Source organism: Pteronotus mesoamericanus, unplaced genomic scaffold (assembly GCF_021234165.1).
Source record: "Pteronotus mesoamericanus isolate MK-2021 breed Mesoamerican mustached bat unplaced genomic scaffold, CSHL_Meso_final scaffold_651, whole genome shotgun sequence".
NCBI lineage: Eukaryota > Metazoa > Chordata > Mammalia > Chiroptera > Mormoopidae > Pteronotus > Pteronotus mesoamericanus.
The window spans coordinates 46,040,001-46,061,696 of record NW_026555325.1 but is presented as its reverse complement, the minus strand read 5'-3'; the positions used below and the strand labels follow the sequence as shown (position 1 = coordinate 46,061,696).

General features: G+C 35.6%; 1 protein-coding gene across 1 annotated transcript in view; it reads left to right on the top strand.

Annotated features, from left to right (window-relative positions):
• The window catches only part of COL5A2 (collagen type V alpha 2 chain), a 136,756-nt gene that overhangs the window by 99,474 nt on the left and 15,586 nt on the right, over nucleotides 1-21,696 (top strand). The window contains exons 18-43 of the mRNA XM_054562679.1: nucleotides 326-379; nucleotides 3,019-3,117; nucleotides 3,437-3,481; nucleotides 3,595-3,693; nucleotides 5,347-5,400; nucleotides 5,626-5,733; nucleotides 6,594-6,647; nucleotides 7,235-7,333; nucleotides 8,491-8,544; nucleotides 9,254-9,352; nucleotides 9,457-9,510; nucleotides 9,600-9,653; nucleotides 10,582-10,635; nucleotides 11,390-11,443; nucleotides 12,982-13,026; nucleotides 13,358-13,456; nucleotides 14,479-14,586; nucleotides 14,852-14,905; nucleotides 17,077-17,130; nucleotides 17,343-17,396; nucleotides 17,818-17,871; nucleotides 18,287-18,394; nucleotides 18,515-18,568; nucleotides 19,131-19,184; nucleotides 19,869-20,030; nucleotides 20,686-20,793. Coding sequence (XP_054418654.1) covers nucleotides 326-379; nucleotides 3,019-3,117; nucleotides 3,437-3,481; nucleotides 3,595-3,693; nucleotides 5,347-5,400; nucleotides 5,626-5,733; nucleotides 6,594-6,647; nucleotides 7,235-7,333; nucleotides 8,491-8,544; nucleotides 9,254-9,352; nucleotides 9,457-9,510; nucleotides 9,600-9,653; nucleotides 10,582-10,635; nucleotides 11,390-11,443; nucleotides 12,982-13,026; nucleotides 13,358-13,456; nucleotides 14,479-14,586; nucleotides 14,852-14,905; nucleotides 17,077-17,130; nucleotides 17,343-17,396; nucleotides 17,818-17,871; nucleotides 18,287-18,394; nucleotides 18,515-18,568; nucleotides 19,131-19,184; nucleotides 19,869-20,030; nucleotides 20,686-20,793 — 1,935 coding nt within the window. The remainder of the gene's footprint in view (nucleotides 1-325; nucleotides 380-3,018; nucleotides 3,118-3,436; nucleotides 3,482-3,594; nucleotides 3,694-5,346; nucleotides 5,401-5,625; nucleotides 5,734-6,593; nucleotides 6,648-7,234; nucleotides 7,334-8,490; nucleotides 8,545-9,253; nucleotides 9,353-9,456; nucleotides 9,511-9,599; nucleotides 9,654-10,581; nucleotides 10,636-11,389; nucleotides 11,444-12,981; nucleotides 13,027-13,357; nucleotides 13,457-14,478; nucleotides 14,587-14,851; nucleotides 14,906-17,076; nucleotides 17,131-17,342; nucleotides 17,397-17,817; nucleotides 17,872-18,286; nucleotides 18,395-18,514; nucleotides 18,569-19,130; nucleotides 19,185-19,868; nucleotides 20,031-20,685; nucleotides 20,794-21,696) is intronic.

Here is a 21,696-nt window from a genome sequence, read left to right as displayed (position 1 = left end):
CCCTCCCTTCCTCAGCTCTTCCCCTTTGGTTTTGTCCATGAGTCCTTGCTATATGTTCCTTGACTTTCCCCTTCCCTTCCTTTTCCCCGCCCCCCCCCTCCTTCCCTCTTGTCTCTGTTGGTTTCTTTTTCTTTCAGTGTTGCTGGTCTTATTTTCCTTGCACCTTTGTATTGTTGGTTAGGTTCCACTTATAGGTGAGATAATATGGTATTTGTCTTTCTTACTTATGTGTCAAAATACATTATTTTGTCAAAGAATAAAAGATAACTTATTTAGATACTAATTAAAATACACATCTGATCACTTTTCTGATTCCTTTTAATAGGGTCCTCTTGGGATAGCTGGCTCTCCTGGTTTTCCAGGAAACCCTGGAATGAAGGTAAAATGTTAATATATTTAGCCTGTGATTACATGAGTCCCAAAGTGAATAATTTCATTTAATTAACTGAAGAGTATGGAGATTGCTTTCAACTAAGGAAAGAGCCTAGAGTATTCTCTATGTCCATTATGGTAGGAAAAAAAATAAAAGAAAATATAAAAATTAGATTACTATATAATATGTAATTAAAAGGGAATTACTTATCATCATACAGATGTTACATCAAAGAATTTATTGCTTTAGGACTCTAACACCAGACAGTTTTAACAGCTGCAAAGAATAAAAGCTTATCTGAATTGGAACTCTGTTCTTGGATACAGTGCCTGGCAGTAAGAAATAGTAGAACCTTCTAAACAATAGGAGGATAAAATAAATCAGAGGTGTCACAAGGCTGCTCTCTCACACAATGCTGGCTTTCATTCCTGTCCTACCTCCTGCCCCCACCCCTAACTCCTGCTGACTCCTACTTCCTGCCTTGCACTCCTGACCATTTAAAGGAATGGTCTGAGAGGTTATTTGGTACTCCACGAGGGAATGGATTAAAGTATTCTGCTGGGATGATTCACATTTATAGGGGATCACAATTGGTTCTTTCCCTCAATACTTTGGATAATAAATTCAAGAATTAGAGGACGAAGACTAATTAGCTAAATTAGTGAATTAGTTCAGAACACTACTTTCAAATTTTAAACACAGTATATTTGATTACCCTTCATACCCAGTTTCCCACTGGCAATAATTTTCTTTATCTTAAGGAATTTACTCACAAGATTCTACTGTACAAAAATTACTGTGGCCATGGAAGTCACCCCACTTCCCTAAATCTTGTTTTTTCATGGAATTTTGTTGAAGAGCAAGTGAGATAATCTATGCAAACCTGTAGCATAGGGCTCAATGCAGGGGATGCCTGTAAAGTAGTTTATTGCTTCTTGTTAGTGCTACTCACATTAGACTTGAACTTCAAAACAAAAAACAAACAAACAAACAAAAGTCTGTACTGACACCTCAAATACTCTTTGAAACATGAGAGTCATCAAGAAAATTATTCTTCAAAAGCCATGATAAACCCTCTTCTTGATCTTGGCAAGGCATTGGAATCACCTGGGGAGCTTTTAAATGTTTGGATCATAAGGTAACATCATAGACCAATTAATCAGAATACAAAATTATTTTTAATTTGTAGAGTCCAGAAATTATTAGTTAAGATTACATATACCTGGGTGTCTGTCTCTTTCTTAAGAATAGCATCCTAAAGTTCACTTTATTGTCCAAATACATTGGTAATCACTAATGTAGTCCAATGATATATGTACTGTATTGTCAAAGAACTACCAAGAAAAGCCCTACAAGCTAAAAAAAAAAAAAGAAAGAAAATTATTCTTAAAGCTCTCTCTAATGCCATCTTTAAACTCTGTGCTACAGGGTTGTGGCTGCTTTAAAATGATGTCTTTTCACTAACCAGTCCCCTCTTTCACTGAGAGCTCACCCTGAACTCAGGTCCATAGGACCTCCTTCTGTTCCTGTCTGTAGCTGTTCTGCTCCCTGAAGTCCCAATCCTGCTGCTGGCAACAAAATTCCTGCTGCTGGCATAGCCAACTCTGGCTATGGAGGGCCCAACTTCCCTGTGTACCCTGGTCAAAATATGCAAAATCCCCTCCCTCTCCTTGTAAGACCCTCCACCCTCAAACTGCACTATAGCTAGAGAATTAAGGAAAGACTCACAATGTTCAGCATTGTCACTTAGCAGAAAGCGATTTCTACTCCTACTCTAACATTTAGTTAAGTCTTCACTAGCAATCACAGTTTATACAAGAACTCACTGGATACTTCCCTCTCCTCCTGGGTGTTTCTGCTACTGGCTGTTGGCTACTGAAAACTGCTTAAGTCAAACACCTAGCAAAACTGTTTCTCTCATAAACTGTTTCCCTATCCTACCACTGTCCCCAGCTTAAAATTCCTGGGTTCTTGTTTTGGTCAGGTTTCTGTTATACCTATAAGGTTTTTCCATGGTCTCTGGCTCTCTGGAAAAAGAAGAAACTTCCACATCCAGTTCTTTGCATTTTATTGCAGGGTAATAGGAATTGAATAGAGATTTTATGTTTTATTGATACTAATGAGCTCCCTAAGGCTTAGAATTTTAGTTCTAAAATTTCAGGTCCCGGTCCTTCTAAGATTAGGCCTATATAGTTACGTAATATGTTGGATAAAATACAGAAACCCAGTTTAACTCATATTTCAGTTAAATGAAGAATGAATTTAAGTATAAATATATCCCAAATATTTCATGGGACATACTTAACCTAAAATTAGTTGTTGATTATTTGGATTAAAATTTAACTGTAAACATCCTGTATTTTACTTACAATCTGGGCCATACTCTGGGGTTGAAAAAAGAGCTATCAGGTTCCCTTGATCACTTTGCTCTGCTCTTAATAATGAGGCAGCCATCATTATACCTGAAGGGGTGGGAGGGTGAGTTCATTCCTAGCTTAGGCACGTGTCCCCTGGAAACCAATGTGTGCTCTTGACCATCTAAAATGTTTGTGTGTAAAATGTAAAACTCCAAATAAGTAATCCATTTTGAATCATACCATGTTCATGTTTTTTTTCATATCGCATTTCCCTTTGTACACCTTTAGGGAGAAGCAGGTCCCACTGGGGCACGAGGCCCTGAAGGTCCTCAGGGACAAAGAGGTGAAACTGGGCCACCAGGTCCAGTTGGTTCTCAAGGTCTTCCTGTAAGTTCCTAGTATGTTTAAGAAACATCACAGAAAGCTGAACATGTTTTATAAATCAGAGCAAAGGCTATCTTTTTAATATATCCTGTTTGATTACTGAATGAGTGTTTACAACTCTTGAGAAACCACATTTCCTTTGAAAATTATTCATATCTTGACTATTTTATGGAAAACATCATAAAAGTGATTTTTATGATATATTGATAGTCAATTTTTTTTTGTGATTTTTTTCTGCCTCCTTTTGGAAGATGGGTAGACATCTGAGAACACCACCCTAGATGTGGCTTAATATTGTATAAACTTTTCATGTATCTTTTAGGGTGCTATGGGAACTGATGGTACTCCTGGTGCCAAAGGCCCAACGGTAAGCAATTGCATTTGTGCTACATCAAGTTCAAGTAAACACAGTGCTTTGGACATTGGCTGTAGACTTATAACTAGGGCTCTGCTCATCATGTAACTCTTGCATTCTGATAGGGTTCTCCAGGTACCTCTGGTCCTCCGGGCTTGGCAGGACCCCCTGGATCTCAAGGACCTCAGGGTAGCACTGGACCTCCGGGAATTCGAGGCCAACCGGTAATGTCTTTTAAGACAACTTTTATCCATTAGTGTAATTAAACTAAGGTCACCAAGAGAAATAACATTTAATGAGATGCAATGAAATGTAGATAATGTGACGTATCTGAATGAGGCAAATGAAGATAGGATTCTTTGTGAAGTGAAAGCAAATGTTAGCATACAGTTTTGATGTTTAAATTCATAGTGGAACATTATTGCATTATGTTGAATTTTAGTGCTCTTTTATTTAAAATAATAAGGTCATAACTTCATGGTCCACCTCATAGAATTTTATGAGTCATTGAATAATAAACATTATAAAAGCATTTGCAAACCAATGTGGGGAAATGTGGAGATTTAATGGGGATTTATAATGATGATTTGGCTAAAAATAGATTCAACAGCTATTCCTTGAGAGTTATTCCTTTTTAAAATTTCATTTTTTATTGAGTTTATTGGGTGACATTGGTTAATATAGGCTTCAGGTGTACAATTCCATAATCCATCAACTGTATATTATATCGTGTGTTCCTCACCCCAAGTCAAATCTCCTATCATCATTTATCCCCTCTACACCCTCTTCTACCTCCCTCCACTTTTTTTATCCTTCTGGTAATCACCATGCTGTTGTCTGTGTCTATGAGGTTTTCATTTTTTCCTTTTGTTTGCTTCACCTTTTTCACCTAGCCCTGCAATCCTCCACCTCTCTGACAGCTGTCAGTCTGGTCTCTGTATCTTTGAGTCTGTTTCTGTTTTGTTTGTTAGTTTACTTTGTTCATTAGATTCCACATATAAGTGAAATCATATGGTACTTGAAGAGAGATTTCAACATCTTGTTCATATTTAATGAGTTTCCATGTTTTATAGAAATAATTTCTGGGAAAGATATTGTGATGAACCCATAATAAATAAACAGATTGAAAACTTGTGCTTACATATGTTTTATCTTGATATATATAAAAAAAACCCTTTTTTTTAGTACTACTTAAAACAAACATTTTGGATTTGGTTCCAAGTAATTTGGTTGTGGTGATAAATCCTTTTTAAGTGCTGGTGACAGGTTTATTAAAACATGAGTGTTGTTGATATTTCACATTTTATTTTATCATGTTCTCAATTTAGCAATCTGGTTCCTATAACACAAACTAATCGGTATTTGAAGACACACATACATAAAACACTGAACAAAACAAAATGCTAAAACCCTTTGGAGTCAAAGACAAAGTGCCTTATTTGAAGTTGTCAAACTCTCAATAGATAGGACAAAAGTATAAAATTATTTTGATCTGGGTAAACAAGTCTATTTTCTAAAGTAAACCCTAAGTAAGTTTTCTATAGAAGTTGCCTTTGTTTAGTTCTGATTCAGAATAATAACTAAATTGGAATAATAACTAAATAGTTATAATTATTTTAGTCTGCATGGTAAAAATCAATATTTAAAAATCATGAATGTCAACCTAAAATAAATAAACTGCTACCAAATTATATTGAATTTTATAAAAATTCACACATTCTGTAAGATTTTCAAAATTTAAAAATGAGTATATATGCTGCTTATACAATACTGATTCAGCTCTAGAAAATTTTCAAGACCCATTATTACTGTTAATTAAAGCAGTCTGGACTGGCTAAGTGTCCTGATCCTTAAAACTAAAGACATTTTTATTTCAGGGTGACCCAGGAGTTCCAGGTTTCAAAGGAGAAGCTGGCCCAAAAGGGGAACCAGTAAGTGTTCATTTTTTTAAATGATAAGAAGAGCATGTATATTGTGGAAGGTGGACAGCTTAAAATGTGTTTAAATTAATAACTATGAGAATTCTAATCACTTTGGATGAAAATAGCCTAGATAATATAGGTTAAAATTTATGACTGACTTCATTAAATGAATCTTTTGATATAAGCCATTTGTTGAATGGCTTTTTCTGGTAACCATTCTTCCGTTTTTAATAGGGGCCACATGGTATTCAAGGTCCAATCGGCCCACCTGGTGAAGAAGGCAAAAGAGGTCCCCGAGGTGATCCAGGAACAGTTGGTCCTCCTGGCCCGATGGGAGAGAGGGTAAAATTTGAATAATAAAATACATTCTTATAGTTCTGCGGGAGTACATTCTGGGATAACAAAGAAAACTAGAACAATTTAAGAGAATTGCTTGTGGGTAGAGTGCACATGCAGTTCAATATGGTAATCTGCGAATTAAAGGAGCCAACTAATAATTGTTTATTAATTCATTCAACTAGTATTGACTGAATAGCTTGCTAAGCTAAATTGTTATATTGGTGGTTGGGATAAATCAGTGAACAAGAAAGCTATGGTCCCAGCCCTCGAGTCACTTAGGAAGTAACAGGGGGATGTGGTAGAGAGTAACTTCAAATATGTGACTGTGGTGTGACATTAGATTAGGTGGTTAGGAAACAGGATTCTCAGAGAAGATGACATTTTAGCTGAGACCTGAAGATGAGCATGATCTAGCAAGAGAGCTTGGGAGGAAGAACATTTTCAGCAGAGAAACCAGCAAAAGCAAAGCCAGGAAGCCAAAAAGAGCTTAGTGATTTTAAAGCTCATGAGAGGTTGCTGTGACCAGAATGAAATGAAGACAGGCCTGAAAGGGACAACCATTCCCTTCCATACAAAAGGAAATCACCTTCCATTTGTATAGAACTTCAGAAAATGCACGGGGCTTCACATACAAGACTATACTTTCTTACTGATATTTTGATTGTGGTAGATGATGCCATTTCTTTGCCTCTCATATCTATAAGTTTATGTTTGACTTTACAGTGAATTGTTAGAATATTTCTTGATTTGAATAACTTTTTGGCTTGGTACTTATATGTTCTTTAAAATTTAAGATTTAAATTTTAAAATTTAAAATTACAACATACTAACAACTGTTAAGAATCAAATTTTGTCATTTGTAGGGTGCTCCGGGCAATCGTGGTTTTCCAGGCTCTGATGGTTTACCTGGACCAAAGGTGAGGTTATTTCATCAATGTTGACATTCATGTATCCAAAAGATACCATCGTCCAGCATGGTGATTTAGCCTTGGCCTGTGTGGATCCAGATCCAAAAAAGAGTTGGACACAGAGGTTAGGCCTAATGCCAAATCCCTCTTGTGCAATTTCTGCATTGTAGAGATTTGCATGGTGGAGGGTGACCATAGTTGGAGGTATATGGGAGCTTGTTTTCGGACTTGTCAGGGAAATTCCTGAGATGAAAAAAGGTCACAGACCTTTCTTTTAGCTGATGTGTTATTTTTTCTTTATCTGGAGATTTAGGCCCTTTCAAAATGCTGTATTTTTTTCCCACATCTAAATAATTGGAGTGAGTCTCTAAACACAACTTTCGTTATATAATGATGAAAAATCACTGTTCCACAAGGAATCCAAATTAGAATAAAATGTGAGGTGACATTGTTTACAAAGAAGTCTTTGTAACTATTTCAACAAAGTATTTGTATGTTATATTAATACTTTGATTTGTAAAACAAGAATTTTATATATACTTACTTTTGTTTCCCTGTACTCTTTATCGGACATGTTCTTCTTTGTTTTGGAAAAGGGCGCGCAAGGAGAGAGGGGTCCTGTAGGCTCTTCAGGACCTAAAGGAGGCCAGGGGGACCCAGGGCGCCCAGGCGAACCAGGGCTCCCAGGTGCTCGGGTAAGAATACAGCCTAAGAATTCATTGAGAGTAGTTTTGTTTTTTTAATTGTTTGAAAAATTTAGCTTGCTTTCACAACATGGAACGTTTCTTTGCTTTTATAGTTTTAACCTGATTCATTCATATTTTTTAAATACTGGTTTATTATTTTTATCAAGTATAGAAAACACAGGAACATCTAGTCTTCCCTTTTCAAAGGGGTGTGTACTGATAATTTTATCACTTTACATGAAAAAAATAGTTTGTCAATTTTTATAAATTTTTACTTGACCATAAACAACTTGTCTGACTTTTTTTTGACTGGGAGAATTTCTGATAAATATTTTAACAAAATATTATTTGAAATTTTATTTCAACTTTGGAATTACCCTTGTATTCAATGGCCAAAAATGCCTCTTGCAGAGAAAGGGATTATACAAAGAGCTAGGTGAAAAGATACTTTTGGCTCAAGGTAAATTCTTTCTCTTGAACCCAGATTAAGATCTATGAGTAAAACTCTACTACAGTCCTTTCTCTTTCTACATGAAAACTGACATTGGGTTCATCTTTGCTTAGATATTTGTCCCTAGGTATTTGATAAAGGCAGAATGCCAGCTGAGTGACCAGTCAACATTGCTTATAGCAAAAATGACTCCTGATTTTACACTGTGCCTGGACTGGAAAGGCTATCAATAAATTATACAAACCTGGTGGGAGTATAGCTTTGGCTTTTCTGATTTTGGGGGACTTATACCTGAATGTTTACCTTGCTGGGACCAGTATACTATGTTGGAGGTGCTGTTACAAATAGTGGTTAAGTGAGATTTCTCAGCCAGGGAAGCACCTGCACCTGCCACGTGGACTCATTCCCTCACATCTGGCCTGTCCATTGCAGGAGGCTTAGAGGGTACCCCTGCAGATCTTTCTGTTAGGACTCGTCCCAAAGAAGAATCCCATCTAATGCTGCCCTGTTGGCTTGCTGTGTTGTCTGCCCTGTGTCCTTCTGAAATTAGTGGGGTGAGGCTCATGATGGTCCTGTGAGTCTCTAGAGGAAACTAAGCCTACTGAGAGTGGGCATTGCAAAGCAGAACTGGATCCTATTAATACAATGCTATTTTTACTCTTTAAAATCTTCAGTTATAGATCAGCTAAAAACTAACAATTACTTTAATTTTCAGGGACTGACAGGAAATCCTGGTGTTCAAGGCCCTGAAGGAAAACTTGGACCGTTGGTAAGCAATTTAAACCAATGTTCATAACCATTAATATTTCTTAATAGATGTGTGATTTGAGATTAATGTTTTTGATCATGTGGATGCTGATAATGTTATATATTTTAAAAGCCCTGCCCCCTGGAAGCAAATAATTAAGATCTGCATATTTTCAAATTGACCAAAAATTGGTCACATTTTATTGAAATAAATGTTGAGATTAAAATTGCTTCCCTGACATCAATGAAAAAGTAGAAATGATGTTTTTCTTAATACTGGTGAGATTTGCCTTATAGCAACATTCTTATTTCTTGATATCACTTCCAATTTGATACATTTAAGAGATAAGTAGGTATGTATTTTGACAGCTTATGTATTCTGGACCCTTCTCTTACACTGCAAATGTGAAATACAAATCCCAGCTTTTTATTTCCATGAACCAAAGTAAATGAAAGAAGGGAAGAAGATTTCCTCTACTTATATGAAAGTGTATGGAGACATGAAGAGGAGGCTTGTGTATAGAATAAGGATAAAATCTCTGTTCTAAATAGTCAAAATACTTTAACAGTTTTTTTAGATACTCAACTGCTCGAATAAGAATTCACTAAGATAAAATGTCAGATAACTTATGTATAAGTTCTATAGTAAGCAAAGGCAAGTAACAATTTGGGTAATGTGATATTTAGAGAGAACTTACATAAAACTGACATCGCTCCCATCAATTTTGTAGGGTGCTCCGGGGGAGGACGGCCGGCCAGGTCCTCCGGGCTCCATAGGAATCAGAGGGCAGCCTGGGAGTATGGGTCTTCCAGGCCCCAAAGGTAGCAGTGTGAGTACAATGTATGATATGTTTGTCATCATCGTTCTCACTCGGAAACAGCCACGTTTCTAACAAATTGATTGAAATTTAAATTTGTTCTATTTATTTTTTAGGGTGATCCTGGGAAACCTGGAGAAGCAGGAAATGCTGGTGTTCCTGGACAGAGGGTAGCTACATTTTCTGCTAAAGAAAAAAACATGAAATTATCCAAATTTTCACGGTCCCCGTCTCACAAATTATCTCTGTGTGATTCTAGGGGGCTCCTGGAAAAGATGGTGAAGTTGGCCCTTCTGGTCCTGTGGGCCCCCCGGTATGTGATCTTTTAGCAAAAATATATTCATACCACATTTTTCATTGATGCTTGTCCAAGACTTTACTTATGATAAGTTTGGGGGGAAGTAAATAAGTTCAGATTGAAGAATTTCAGTTACATCTTTTCTTTTGATTCTTGAGCTGGCCTATTCTACCTTTTAAAAATAGAACGATTGGTGTCTTAATTTTAAACCATAAAATATTCTCAGAGAAAGCTACCTCATCTTTATATGTTACTGTTGGAAAATATGTCAACTAAGGAAAATAGCATCTGATTGAACATTTAATACCGTATTTTATAAAAATATAAAAGTACTGAGTATGATCTATGTTATTCTAATAATGTGTCTTATAGACATTTATTTAAGCTAGGGTTTTTTTGAAGGGCTAAAAAGGAATAATTTTCTTTGAGGTATACTTTAATCCTAGCTTAGGACTTTCAAATGAAATGTTTATCAGAATATTTTGGCATTTTATTTGCTTAGAATGCCAAATGTATTAAAATGTTAGCTTTGTCTTCTTTAGTTATTCTAGTTTTGAAGGTTTGATTAGTAATTTTTATGACAAATAAACTGCCGTGAAAATATTGTTTCAGCTTAGATATATGAAAGTAATAAATTTTCCCATCTCCAATTTATCCAATTTCCCCATAATTTTATGGTTGGCTCCAGACATTCTCTGTTTGGATCAAAAAAATAAACACATGTCATCAGTCTCTGCTGGCTTTAGATGTTTCCTCACCAACAGAGACTTCAAGCAATACCATTAGATGACTTAATCCTAGTTTATTATCCGGGTAAAGTAGAAAACATGTCATTAGAAGAAATACAAAGGCACAAAAATACTTCTAGTGGTTCCCACAAACAGGCAGCAAGTGTAAAGATCTGGCTGTGGATTTTCATGATTTTCTTTCTTCCGTGACTTAGGGTCTAGCCGGGGAGAGAGGCGAGCAGGGCCCTCCGGGCCCCACCGGCTTTCAGGTACGCGCTCATTCAGCCTTTCATTTCCTCTCCCACTAACTTTCATGCTATTTGTAAAATAGAAAAAGATATGATAAAATGAGGTGAAAATTTTACAGATTTCCAAATCATCCCTCTTTTAGTAAATAAGGTAGACATTTGAATAAAATCAAACATTTTTTGTTCCAAGAGAAAGAATAGATTTCAGCTGAAAAACTGATTAAAACCCAAAGCTATTAACAAATTGAAAATTATAAAATGTTCTTCATATCTCAATAAGGTTTATTTAATTATTTTAGGGTTTGTCTAATTTTATTAGCAGAGTGTCTAAAAGATTTTGTTAAATTTTTATGATTTATTTAAATATATCGATATGTAGGTTATTTAATAGCATGGCTAATCATAATTTGGGGTAAAAACTGTTAAGACTGACTTCCATTAGTAATCTAGTAGCCTAATATATTATTTTCAGAGCCATTAAAAATTTACCAATATGAAAAACCTCCTGTCATATTCTTCTTTATTTCTTTATTTCTTTTTTTGGTTTTTGCTAAGTGTTTGTGAATGGAGATCTAAACCTGTAACCTAGCTGCTGTGTTAACATTAGAAGATGTAGGCTTCTCAGTCTGTTTTGCTTAACTTGTGTTTAAACAATATCTTTTGCTTGCAAATTTAGTCATGGAGGCTTTATGAATTGTAAAAGGAAAACTGTTAATACTTGCGGCCTATTAAACTTCTTCAAAGTCACAGTTTTATTTTCTTCCATTTGTTTTAGGGGCTTCCTGGTCCTCCCGGGCCTCCTGGGGAAGGTGGAAAGCCAGGTGATCAGGTAAATTTTCAAATAAAAATAATAGCAATACTGAAAATCACTGGTTCATAATATCACTTATGTGTGAGGCTTTGTCCTTGTTAACTTTACATATACTATATCTTTTAATCTCCAGAACATACCTGTGTACTAGGCACTGTTATTATGCCCATTTTACAGATGAGGGAAAAAGAGGCACACAAATGCTAGGTCACACAGCTCATGTGATTTGAACCCAGATCAAATGCTTCCCAAAGCTGTGTTCTTAATCACTAACTATATCTTTAATGATACTGTAGAATTTTACTGGAAGCTTTATAAACTGTTATGAACTGGTACTATTTTATTTTTATCATTTTAAAATCACATAGATTATTTAATTTGTTTTTCTCCTAGTGGCTCATTCATTTAACCATCCAATAAATATTTGCTGGGAGCTGTGTGCTTAGCTCTGCTTAGCCTTGGCCTTAACCAATGGAACAAGATAGGCATGGAACTTGCCCTGACATTATATTATATATAGCAGGAGACAGAGAGTGTAGGAAGACTGTTACAATAGTTCTAAATGGTCTGCTAAGAGAGGCACTGTGTGTAGAAACTCAGAAGATGTAACTAATTCATACTTGGGGGTTTAGGAAAAGTTTCCTGGACAAAGTAATATCTTTTATGAGATCCGAAGAACGAATGATGGAAAGCAGGGAGGAGGAAAGGTGAAGTGCACTAGGAAATGGCACAGCAAGTGCAAAGACTTGCTGATCAAATTAAGGCAACGAGAAAAGTTCTATAAGTCAGGAATGTGGAGTACAGCTCCAGGGTGGAGATGAGGCTGTACAGGTGAATCAGGAGTCAGATTATGGAGAGTCCTAATTCGAGTCCTATTTGTTTTCATTATTAGAGTAATGGGAAGCTAATGGGAGGTTTTTAAGTAGGGATAATACTATTAGATTAGACTTTTAGGAAGATCACACCACAATGAAGACAATCATTTCAAGGGATAAGGCCAGAGGCCTATTTATACAGTGATTATATCTTTATCAAAGGAAGAAGTTTTAAATGACAAACTTTCCTTTAGTTAAGAAGAAACTTTTAATATAATCATGCTTTGCTAGTTTGAACCCACAATTGGTAGTAGAGGTGTTGTTCATATTATATGTTTAAGAAATATTTACTAAATTGCATTGAATTGGTGCTATTCAGAAGATCAGCACTTTATTGTTTTTAATTTTATTTTCCTCTATTAAAAGACTGTTTACATTTAACTAGGAAGCAAAGGCTTTTAGTATATATTTTTATCTCTAAAATCAATATTTCCAAAAATATTGCCAAAAATCAATATTCAGTTATAAATATTTTTTTTGAAAAATGTTTTCATCCAATGTGTGTGATATCCTCTCACTTATAAAAGTATACACATTTTTCTGCCTTCAATAGTTTAGGCTTAGTCAGACATCTAGTAGTACATTAAAAAATATTAGGTGTATGATCTAGAAAGATTTCTAATAAATATATAAAATTTAGCTCAAAGTTTTCCTTCCAGTTTTTTAAAATTTATTTTATAGGGAGTTCCTGGAGATCCTGGAGCAGTTGGCCCATTGGGACCTAGAGTAAGTATTTTCTCCTTTATTATTAACTTTGCTTCCATTGGTTTCAGTTTAAAAAAAGAAAACACCTTTTATCTTAAAATGGGCTGTGTTAGCATTAAAGTTCTTCTACTTGATGAAAACCAATCTTATGAGAAACATTTTGTGCTGTAAGCCTTGTATATCTTTACTTCAAGCTTATTTCTTATCACTAAATTAGAAAATTGAGCCTCAATAGTTGTTCATTTCTAAATGTTTCCCCAGGAGAAGCCATTGTTTTCAGATTTTCGGGAATATTTTTAACCCATTTTTAGATTAAGCACTGAGATTGTTTGACATTCCAATGTCGTGCTAGGGAGAACGAGGAAATCCAGGGGAGCGAGGAGAGCCAGGAATAACCGGACTGCCTGGTGAGAAGGGAATGGCTGGAGGACACGGTCCTGATGGTCCAAAAGTAAGTGTGGTAGTGAGCGCAGTGTGTAAAATGGATGCCAAAATTACTGCTCAGTAAACACATGATGGTATTAGCATTTATTTCTCTGGTTTTCCCAAGTTATTTCATTATATAATTTTCTTCTTGAATAAATATTTAATAAGCACCTAAGCACCTATTAGGCTTTTTCTTCGCACTAAAGAGTCAGCTAAAAAGGAGTCTTGCTTCTGTGATGGGATTTATGGCTTAGTACACATAATGATACATTCTCATGTTCAGACCTATTTATAATATTTATTTATATACATTTGACTAATGACTTCCATTAATAAGCAGAAATGAGAAATAGAAAATCACATAATTTATTAGGAGCTATTTCCAAATCAAATGCTCCATTTTTCTTCTTTCGAGTGCCACAATTTTGCCTACAAAAACATATGAAAGTATGTTGTTTCTGAAATCTAAAAATACAATACATCATAAGGTAAAAATCAGTACTATTTATTTTTGGGTGTCATCTTAACATTGGTTGAAGACAAGGTATCTACTTTCAGTGCAAACATTTGGAGTAGAATTTCTCATGATTATGCAACATGAAATCGTTATCATCTTTAAGGTTCCTGGGTGGTTGCATAAGATCTGCTTCCATTTAATCACTGACTGAGCCTGAAATCCAGCTTAATGTCAAGGGTTTATTACAGAGAGAATGAAATACTCCTAAAATGTAATGTCTTCTTTCTTTATTAGAATCACATGATGCCCCGCCCCCCAAAAAAGGAAGCTCTATCATTTTTATTTGAATCAGTACTTAATTTTTCCAAACAGAAAAGTTGAAAACATAAATGAGCAATCAAAATTGCAGGTCTGATTTTTTTAATGAACTCAGAGGCAATTTTTCCTTTGGAAAAAAATGCAGAATATAAGTACTAGATTAAACCACATGAAATCTTTGAGATCCTATTATTTCAACCTACCAAAATGGTAATTCCATGTAGTTCAGTCTGAATACTTAGGTCATCTCACTTATTGTTTGTCCATTTTAGGGCAGTCCGGGACCAACGGGGACCCCTGGAGATACAGGCCCCCCAGGTCTTCAAGGTATGCCAGGAGAAAGAGGGATTGCAGGAACTCCTGGCCCCAAAGGTGACAGAGTAAGTCTGTTTTTTTAACTTCATTCATTTAGATTTTCTATTGATGATGATTTCCTAGGCAAGCTTTTACTTCTACCATCCTGAGTCATGAGTCATTCATTTTCTTAATATATATTTACTGAGAGAATGTACAGTGCCAGGCATTGTTCTAAGTTCAAGGGGATAAAACTATGAACATAGGAGATAAATATTTATTTAGGAAGCTTCCATGGAAGTGTGGGAAGAAGACAACAGAATGAATGAATGGTGTTTTGTGTTTTCCCAGGGTGGCATAGGAGAGAAAGGTGCCGAAGGCACAGCTGGAAATGATGGAGCAAGAGTAAGTGAAATCATTCCTTTTCCTGCAGGCTAGGAATCAACAGTATCATTATCATATGAATTTGCCTGGACTTTCCAAAATAAAGTTTGTAATGTTACCATGGTGGTCAGGACTTGGAGAGTGATAAAATCTGAGATTTGATGTTAATGAACCATGGATACTCATTTTGCTTACCTTGAATTAGGGCAGCCAAAAAGTAAATTCATCATTGAGAGACTTGTGAGAGATCACTGCATTAAGCGGTGGGACCCTCTTTTATCTTTCTCTATAATCTTTTTAATTTCATATGCAATGTTTATTTCTATTAAAATGGTAACTTAATAGGCTGTTCTAGACTTAATTCCAGTTCAGGCAGGTAGAACTTTGTATAGTAGTCAAAATTGTGATAAATGTGTCTCAGTACACTGGATCTTAAGGATGAGAAAACTACTTCATGATGAATCATTATTAATGCTTTCATCAATAAAGAGGCTGAATGAGTGAAATGTAAAGAAAGATGCTTGATCCCAAAGCATCGTTTCATGTTATATCAGGAATTGATGTTTAACAAGCTTTGGGTCCTCAAATATAGAATACACTTGCTATTTTAAGAAAATCAGACAGTCAGATTGGCAATGTATCTTTAGATGTGAATGATTCTCTCATGTAATAGCAGGTAGGCAGTTGCTCAGATGTTCACCTTTTCCTGGAATAGTTCTTGAAGACATGGTTTGCTGTTAATTGCCCTGTTGTACTCTGGCAAAAGCAATTATGTAAATAAAAAAAAGACACCACATTAAGTCACTGTTAATATATTGATTCTGTACAAAAAGCTACTGTTAATATATTGATAATATCAGTTTTTGGTTAGAAAATGTATAAAAAAGATTTAGCCTTAGTGGCAATTAACCCTTTTTCTTTTTTCTGAAAAACTAATCACTTACTTTAACCAGTTATGGACACAAAATGTCTCTTGCCTTTTAATTAGGTCTAATATTTGCTATAATATTTCAAAGAAATCTGCTATAGTGCTTGCATTTTATGTCATGATGGTATGCAGTACATGGGAAGTAGTGCAGTGCTATTTGAAGGAGTGATGCATTGATATTTTATTGTAAGTGGGAATCTGAAATGCATATTTATTGTTCTTATGAACTACTTTGAAAATGCAATGTAATAGGATCAAGACATTAGCAATAACTACTTGATTTTTAGTGAAGGCAATGTGGGTTTTTTTTTAGGGAAGGAGCAGAGAATTTGCTAAAATCTCATAGTAAAGGAAAAAATGAATAAAATGTTTTCTCTGCATTAAAAAAGTCTAAATTTAACCCATATATTTCATGAGATGCTTTAAGGAAGCGCATTAGGCAAATTATTGGAAGAATATTATGCCATTATAGATTCAGAGAACTTAATATTATAGTTTCCTCATGTTCTTGTCAAAAATATAAAATTGAGAAGTCATTTTTGTTCCTTAAGATCCTTCAGTTGTACATACAGAAATTAAATGACAAAAGAATATTTGGGCCCCATATGAAGAGGAAAGGCACAAATATCAGAGAGAAAACTTGTTTTAGAAAGAATCACAATATACTCTAGTAGTTTAAATAGTGTGACTGCGTATAGCGAAGACCCAGTTTGTATCCCTACATGGTAGCTGCCCTATGCACTGGGCACAGAACCTTATCCCTCAGTTTGGCTGGGGAGTGGCACTCCTTTCATCTCAGGAGAATGTAGAAAACTGAATGCTTTAGCATAACTTCACTTTCTTGAAATAGAAAGAGTGATATTTTGCTAGTGTATTATAATGTAAGAATATAGTATTCTGTACAAAAGAAAAAGTCTCCTGTCAATCTATACTCAAATTTCAAGTAGATATTTGCAAAATTAAATAGGATAGAAGCAGGGAGACACTGGTAAAGGAGAGCATTAGTTTAGAACTAATGTTTGAAGATTGTTATATTTGGATAGGTTGAATTGGTGAATGAGATCAAAATGTTCTGTGGAGAAAATCTAGTGGAAATTGTTTTAGGCTAGATACAAAAATCTTGAGAATATACAGATTATGTTATTTATTTTAGGTAATATTTTGCAAAAAAAGCCACACTATAAGAAAATTGTCTCTGTTTGTTTAAATATGGAGACTTATGTCCATTCTTTCTCTCAATATCTTATGTTCTGTTAATTGACAGGGTCTTCCAGGTCCCCTGGGACCCCCAGGTCCTGCAGGTCCTACTGGAGAAAAGGTAATGTAATAAGTTATTTTGTGGACTCAGAATCATGACGTCTGGATGTAGGCTTTTTTCCATGATGTTTTCTCTTTCATAAAATATGACAGTTGGGCTAGATCATCTCAGAGTTTTCCCCACCATTTGCCCTGCATACAGTACCCAACGTCTTGCAGTTGTGTCGTTTTGCTAGTGTTTCAGACAACAACCATCTAAAATCTGTTTTCTAGGGTGAACCTGGTCCTCGAGGTTTAGTGGGCCCTCCTGGCTCCCGTGGCAATCCTGTAAGTGACAGTATTTTGATGGTCTTAGTATGACATTAAGCAGTAAAACAATTCTTCATTTTGTCTTGACACTTATATAAAACCATGCCAGTTAAATTAGGTTATTATAACTTTCTGGTTTTCAACTTTTTTCTCATTAAATTAAAAAAATTATTAGCATACTGTTTTGATGCAATCTAGTAAGTCTAAGTAAGCAGCTCATTAACTAAATAATTATGAGACTTCTTTGTATCTTTAAACCTTGGAATTTTATTCTATGGTCCTTATATCTCTATTATTCTTAAGAGTCTTCCTCAAGCAATATGTCTGATTCTTCTATCTATAATTTCAAGATAGTCCCAATTTATATAACTGTATTTTTAAATATCATTACTGTTTATAATAAGGTGTGAAAGCTGTAATAATCTTTGTCTTCTCCTAGGGTTCTCGTGGTGAAAATGGCCCAACTGGCGCTGTTGGTTTTGCTGGACCCCAGGTACAACTTTCAGATATCTCTTATTTACAATGAACACTCCTTTGTTAGAGCATGGGCTTTGAAGGTATATTAAAGATTCTGGAAAGCTTACTGTTTCCTAGGCAATATTCTCATTTTCAATATATTTTCTTTGACTAGCACAAAAAAATGGATGAGTTTACAAAACTTCAAATGCTATATCTATTTGTTGTAATAAAAATATGATGGGATGGCATTTTTCAGACCATCTTTAAAGATCTCATCAGGCCATGTTTTTTCCTTCTATGCTGCAGTACTGATTACAAAACATCATTTTATAAGAGATGATTAAATTATGTGTTTATAATAATCACTGTGAAATAATTTGCCTGTACTTGTTATAATCAGTAACAATTGTTATAAGTCTGTCAATTACTTATTTGTATAATTGACATAGGGTCCTGATGGGCAGCCTGGAGTAAAAGGTGAACCCGGAGAGCCAGGGCAGAAGGGGGACGCTGGCTCCCCTGGACCGCAAGGTCTCGCAGGATCCCCAGGCCCTCACGTAAGCCAAAAGGAGAGAAGAAAAAGCAACACAGCTCGCGGCCAGTGCCCAGTGCTTACACCTTGTGTTTAGTCTTTTTGCTTTACTACAGTGATCTTCTGTTTGTTTCTTTCCATTCAGGGTCCTAATGGTGTTCCTGGACTGAAAGGGGGTCGAGGGACTCAGGGTCCGCCTGTAAGTTGGTTTGAAGCTCAGGGAATCACACACAGTTAGTTAAGATATCTTGTGCTTTGTGGATATTTTAAAATTAATCTGAAGCTCCAACAACAATTTTTTATGCGTATGACTGCTCCGGAGTGGAAAGGGTATTTAATGTAGGTGGAGATCTGGGTTAAAATTTGTTTCACAGTCTTGGAGGCCCAACAGCCTCCTATGTAATATAAATAATATATGACCTACAGAAGAGGTAATGAATAATGTTAAAGTACTTTATATCATTCTCTTATGTAAAATATTAACACTTGCCTGAAACATAGTTGTATATGTTCAAGATAAATGGAGAGTAGAAAGAGAAAAACAGTGCCCTTCCTACCAATTAATTTAAACCCACTCTCAAAAACGTAGGATACAAGAATATATATGTATATATGTCATATATGTAACATATATGCCAATATATGTCACAATAAGAAAGAGAATCTAAAGGCCCAAGTATCCCTGTGAATAAATTGATGCCAGAAAGCATATATAATTCATTGTTATTTTAAAATCGCTTTATATGATATTATATTTCTAGGGTGCTACAGGTTTTCCTGGTTCTGCCGGCAGAGTTGGACCACCAGGCCCTGTTGTAAGTTAATACAGTACTTCAAATTATTGATAGAGGAGTGATTACACACACATGAAACTATACACAGACAGACAGATAAATATATAGATAAATAAGCATATATTCTTATTTTTTACTTTTTAATTTATCCATGAAAGATTTGTTTTCCCATATGAACAATGCTTATCTTGATAATTCATACTGGTACGTTGTCAAAGAAATGTCACCCAATGTTTTTTGGAAGAACTTAATTTGGAAGTCTTTTTTAGCCCCAGTATTTGACTATCAATTCCATATGATTACTAAATACTAGCAGTATTGTGTGCTAATAATCATTTCCTTAAGTTAGGAAGCATCTCTGAAACTTTGTTTAATAAATGTTATTCTTTCTTTGTAAGATCAGATTAGACAAAATAAAATGTTATATATTTATTGTTGGATCAGAGCCTTAGGAAGTTTGAAAATTCAAGTTAATTTCAGCACAGTTTTAACATTGGTTGGAAGGTAATTCTCTGCAATTAATCTAGATTGTCTTCTGGGGAATGAATCTGCAGCTGTGTTTTCCTTAACTTTGTTGAAATCCTCTGAATGACCGATTATCTAGCAGGAAAAATGGAAGCTGCCTCTGAGGCACAGACCACTGCCTCATTTCCTCCAGTGAGGCTTCCACTTCGCCTTCCTGGATTTCTTTCTGTGTTACATTAGGGAGCTCCAGGGCCTGCGGGGCCCTTAGGGGAACCTGGGAAGGAGGGACCTCCAGGTCTTCGTGGGGACCCTGGCTCTCATGGGCGAGTGGGAGATCGAGGACCGGCTGGCCCCCCCGGTGGCCCAGGAGACAAAGGGGACCCAGGAGAAGATGGGCAACCTGTAAGTGTGGCATCTTTGTTCTAGACCACCTCTAACTGAGATATTTGCTAATGGAAATCCATAATAATTACTTTAACAAAGAAACTATTTATACGTTATCCTGGGAACTTTCATAAATCTTTATACCTTATAGGTTTTTTAATTTTAAATTCTCTGCTTGAGGAAAAAGTATATGTGTAAACATAAAAATACATATGACAGTAATGGATATGGTATTCAAAATCTAAACAAGAAAACACGCTTTCTTATGTATCTATACTACATGAAGACAGTTTTTATAAAGCATACTATTTTAATATCCAAATATCTCTAAACATCAATGTGTTTAGATAAAATCATATCATTTTCTCTTTTTAAATGTGTCTTTTTAGAAAGAAGAGTAATATGTGCCTGAATAGTTACCTCTTTTATTCCGTCAATATTCATATTAATCTTCAAGTTTTTTTTCCAATGGCTAAACTATTTTTGCTTCTAAATAATGTTAAAGGTTCTGTGTGAATTATAAATTATGATCACTTATATACAGTATGGTCTTATGACACAGAGAACTTTTTCTTATACCAAAGAAGAACGATAAAGGTATGATGTCTTGTCAAGTTCTTGCATATAGTTTCACCCTGGAGAATTTCTAATTATAGTTTATCCTCAAAATCAGGGTCCAGATGGCCCCCCGGGCCCCGCGGGAACCACCGGGCAGAGGGGCGTTGTGGGCATGCCGGGGCAGCGCGGAGAGCGGGGCATGCCCGGCCTGCCGGGACCGGCGGTGAGTGGCCGCATCGGTCAGGTGTCATCTGATCCTGTCTGATATGACTTATATATATATTTTTTTGCTAAATAGATGTAAAGTATTTTAGACACAAATTCTGAGTATCTTCAAAACCTTTTGCCTTTAAATGTCCAATTCTTTAGTAACTTACAGTCTTTGAAAAGTGTATTTCTTTAACCTTGGGGCTTGAGAAGTAAACAAATAAGGATATGGATTTTTAGGACTTTAAATCTTTCTTCAAATATTAATAAAAACTACCCAAGAGCTAGAGAAAGGGATAGTCTCCTGGTGAGTAGGTAGCCTCTTTTTAAATAAACAGCCCTAACAAAAACATCCATATTTCACAGTTCAGAGAGTAATTCTCATAAACTATCAAAGAGAAGGGGTTGATCTAAAGTAATATTGGAAGTGAAAGTGGGGTGAACAATAAATAAAAACTCTGAAAGGAATCTCCTGTTCCCTGGAGGGGTCTAAGAATCTCACATTCCTTTGAGTTTGGATAAAAGGTTGTCTCAGTATTAGCTTTGAAGAAACTAAATTATACCGCTTGAAGTTTGTATGCTTTAGAAAAATAGTAAATGATGTTTTTATAGGGAGTGTTGACAGAAGAATGTACTGCTGGGACCTTAGAACTGGGGGACATGTGGGTAGAGATCTGAAACCAGCAAACAAGGAGTTAAGGAATGTCTTTTTTTTTTCCCCCCCAAACGAACGTGAGCCAAGGACCTGGAAGTAAATTGTCCCAATAGAGAGACAGGAGTGCCAGGACAGAGAAATAAAGTGAGCAGACAAAGCAGAGTAAATAAGAATAGACATGTCTTAGTCGTGATGCACATTGCAGAAGGGCCATCAGAATAGATCATAGTACACCAGATTGGAACCCAAAATGCACACCTGAGC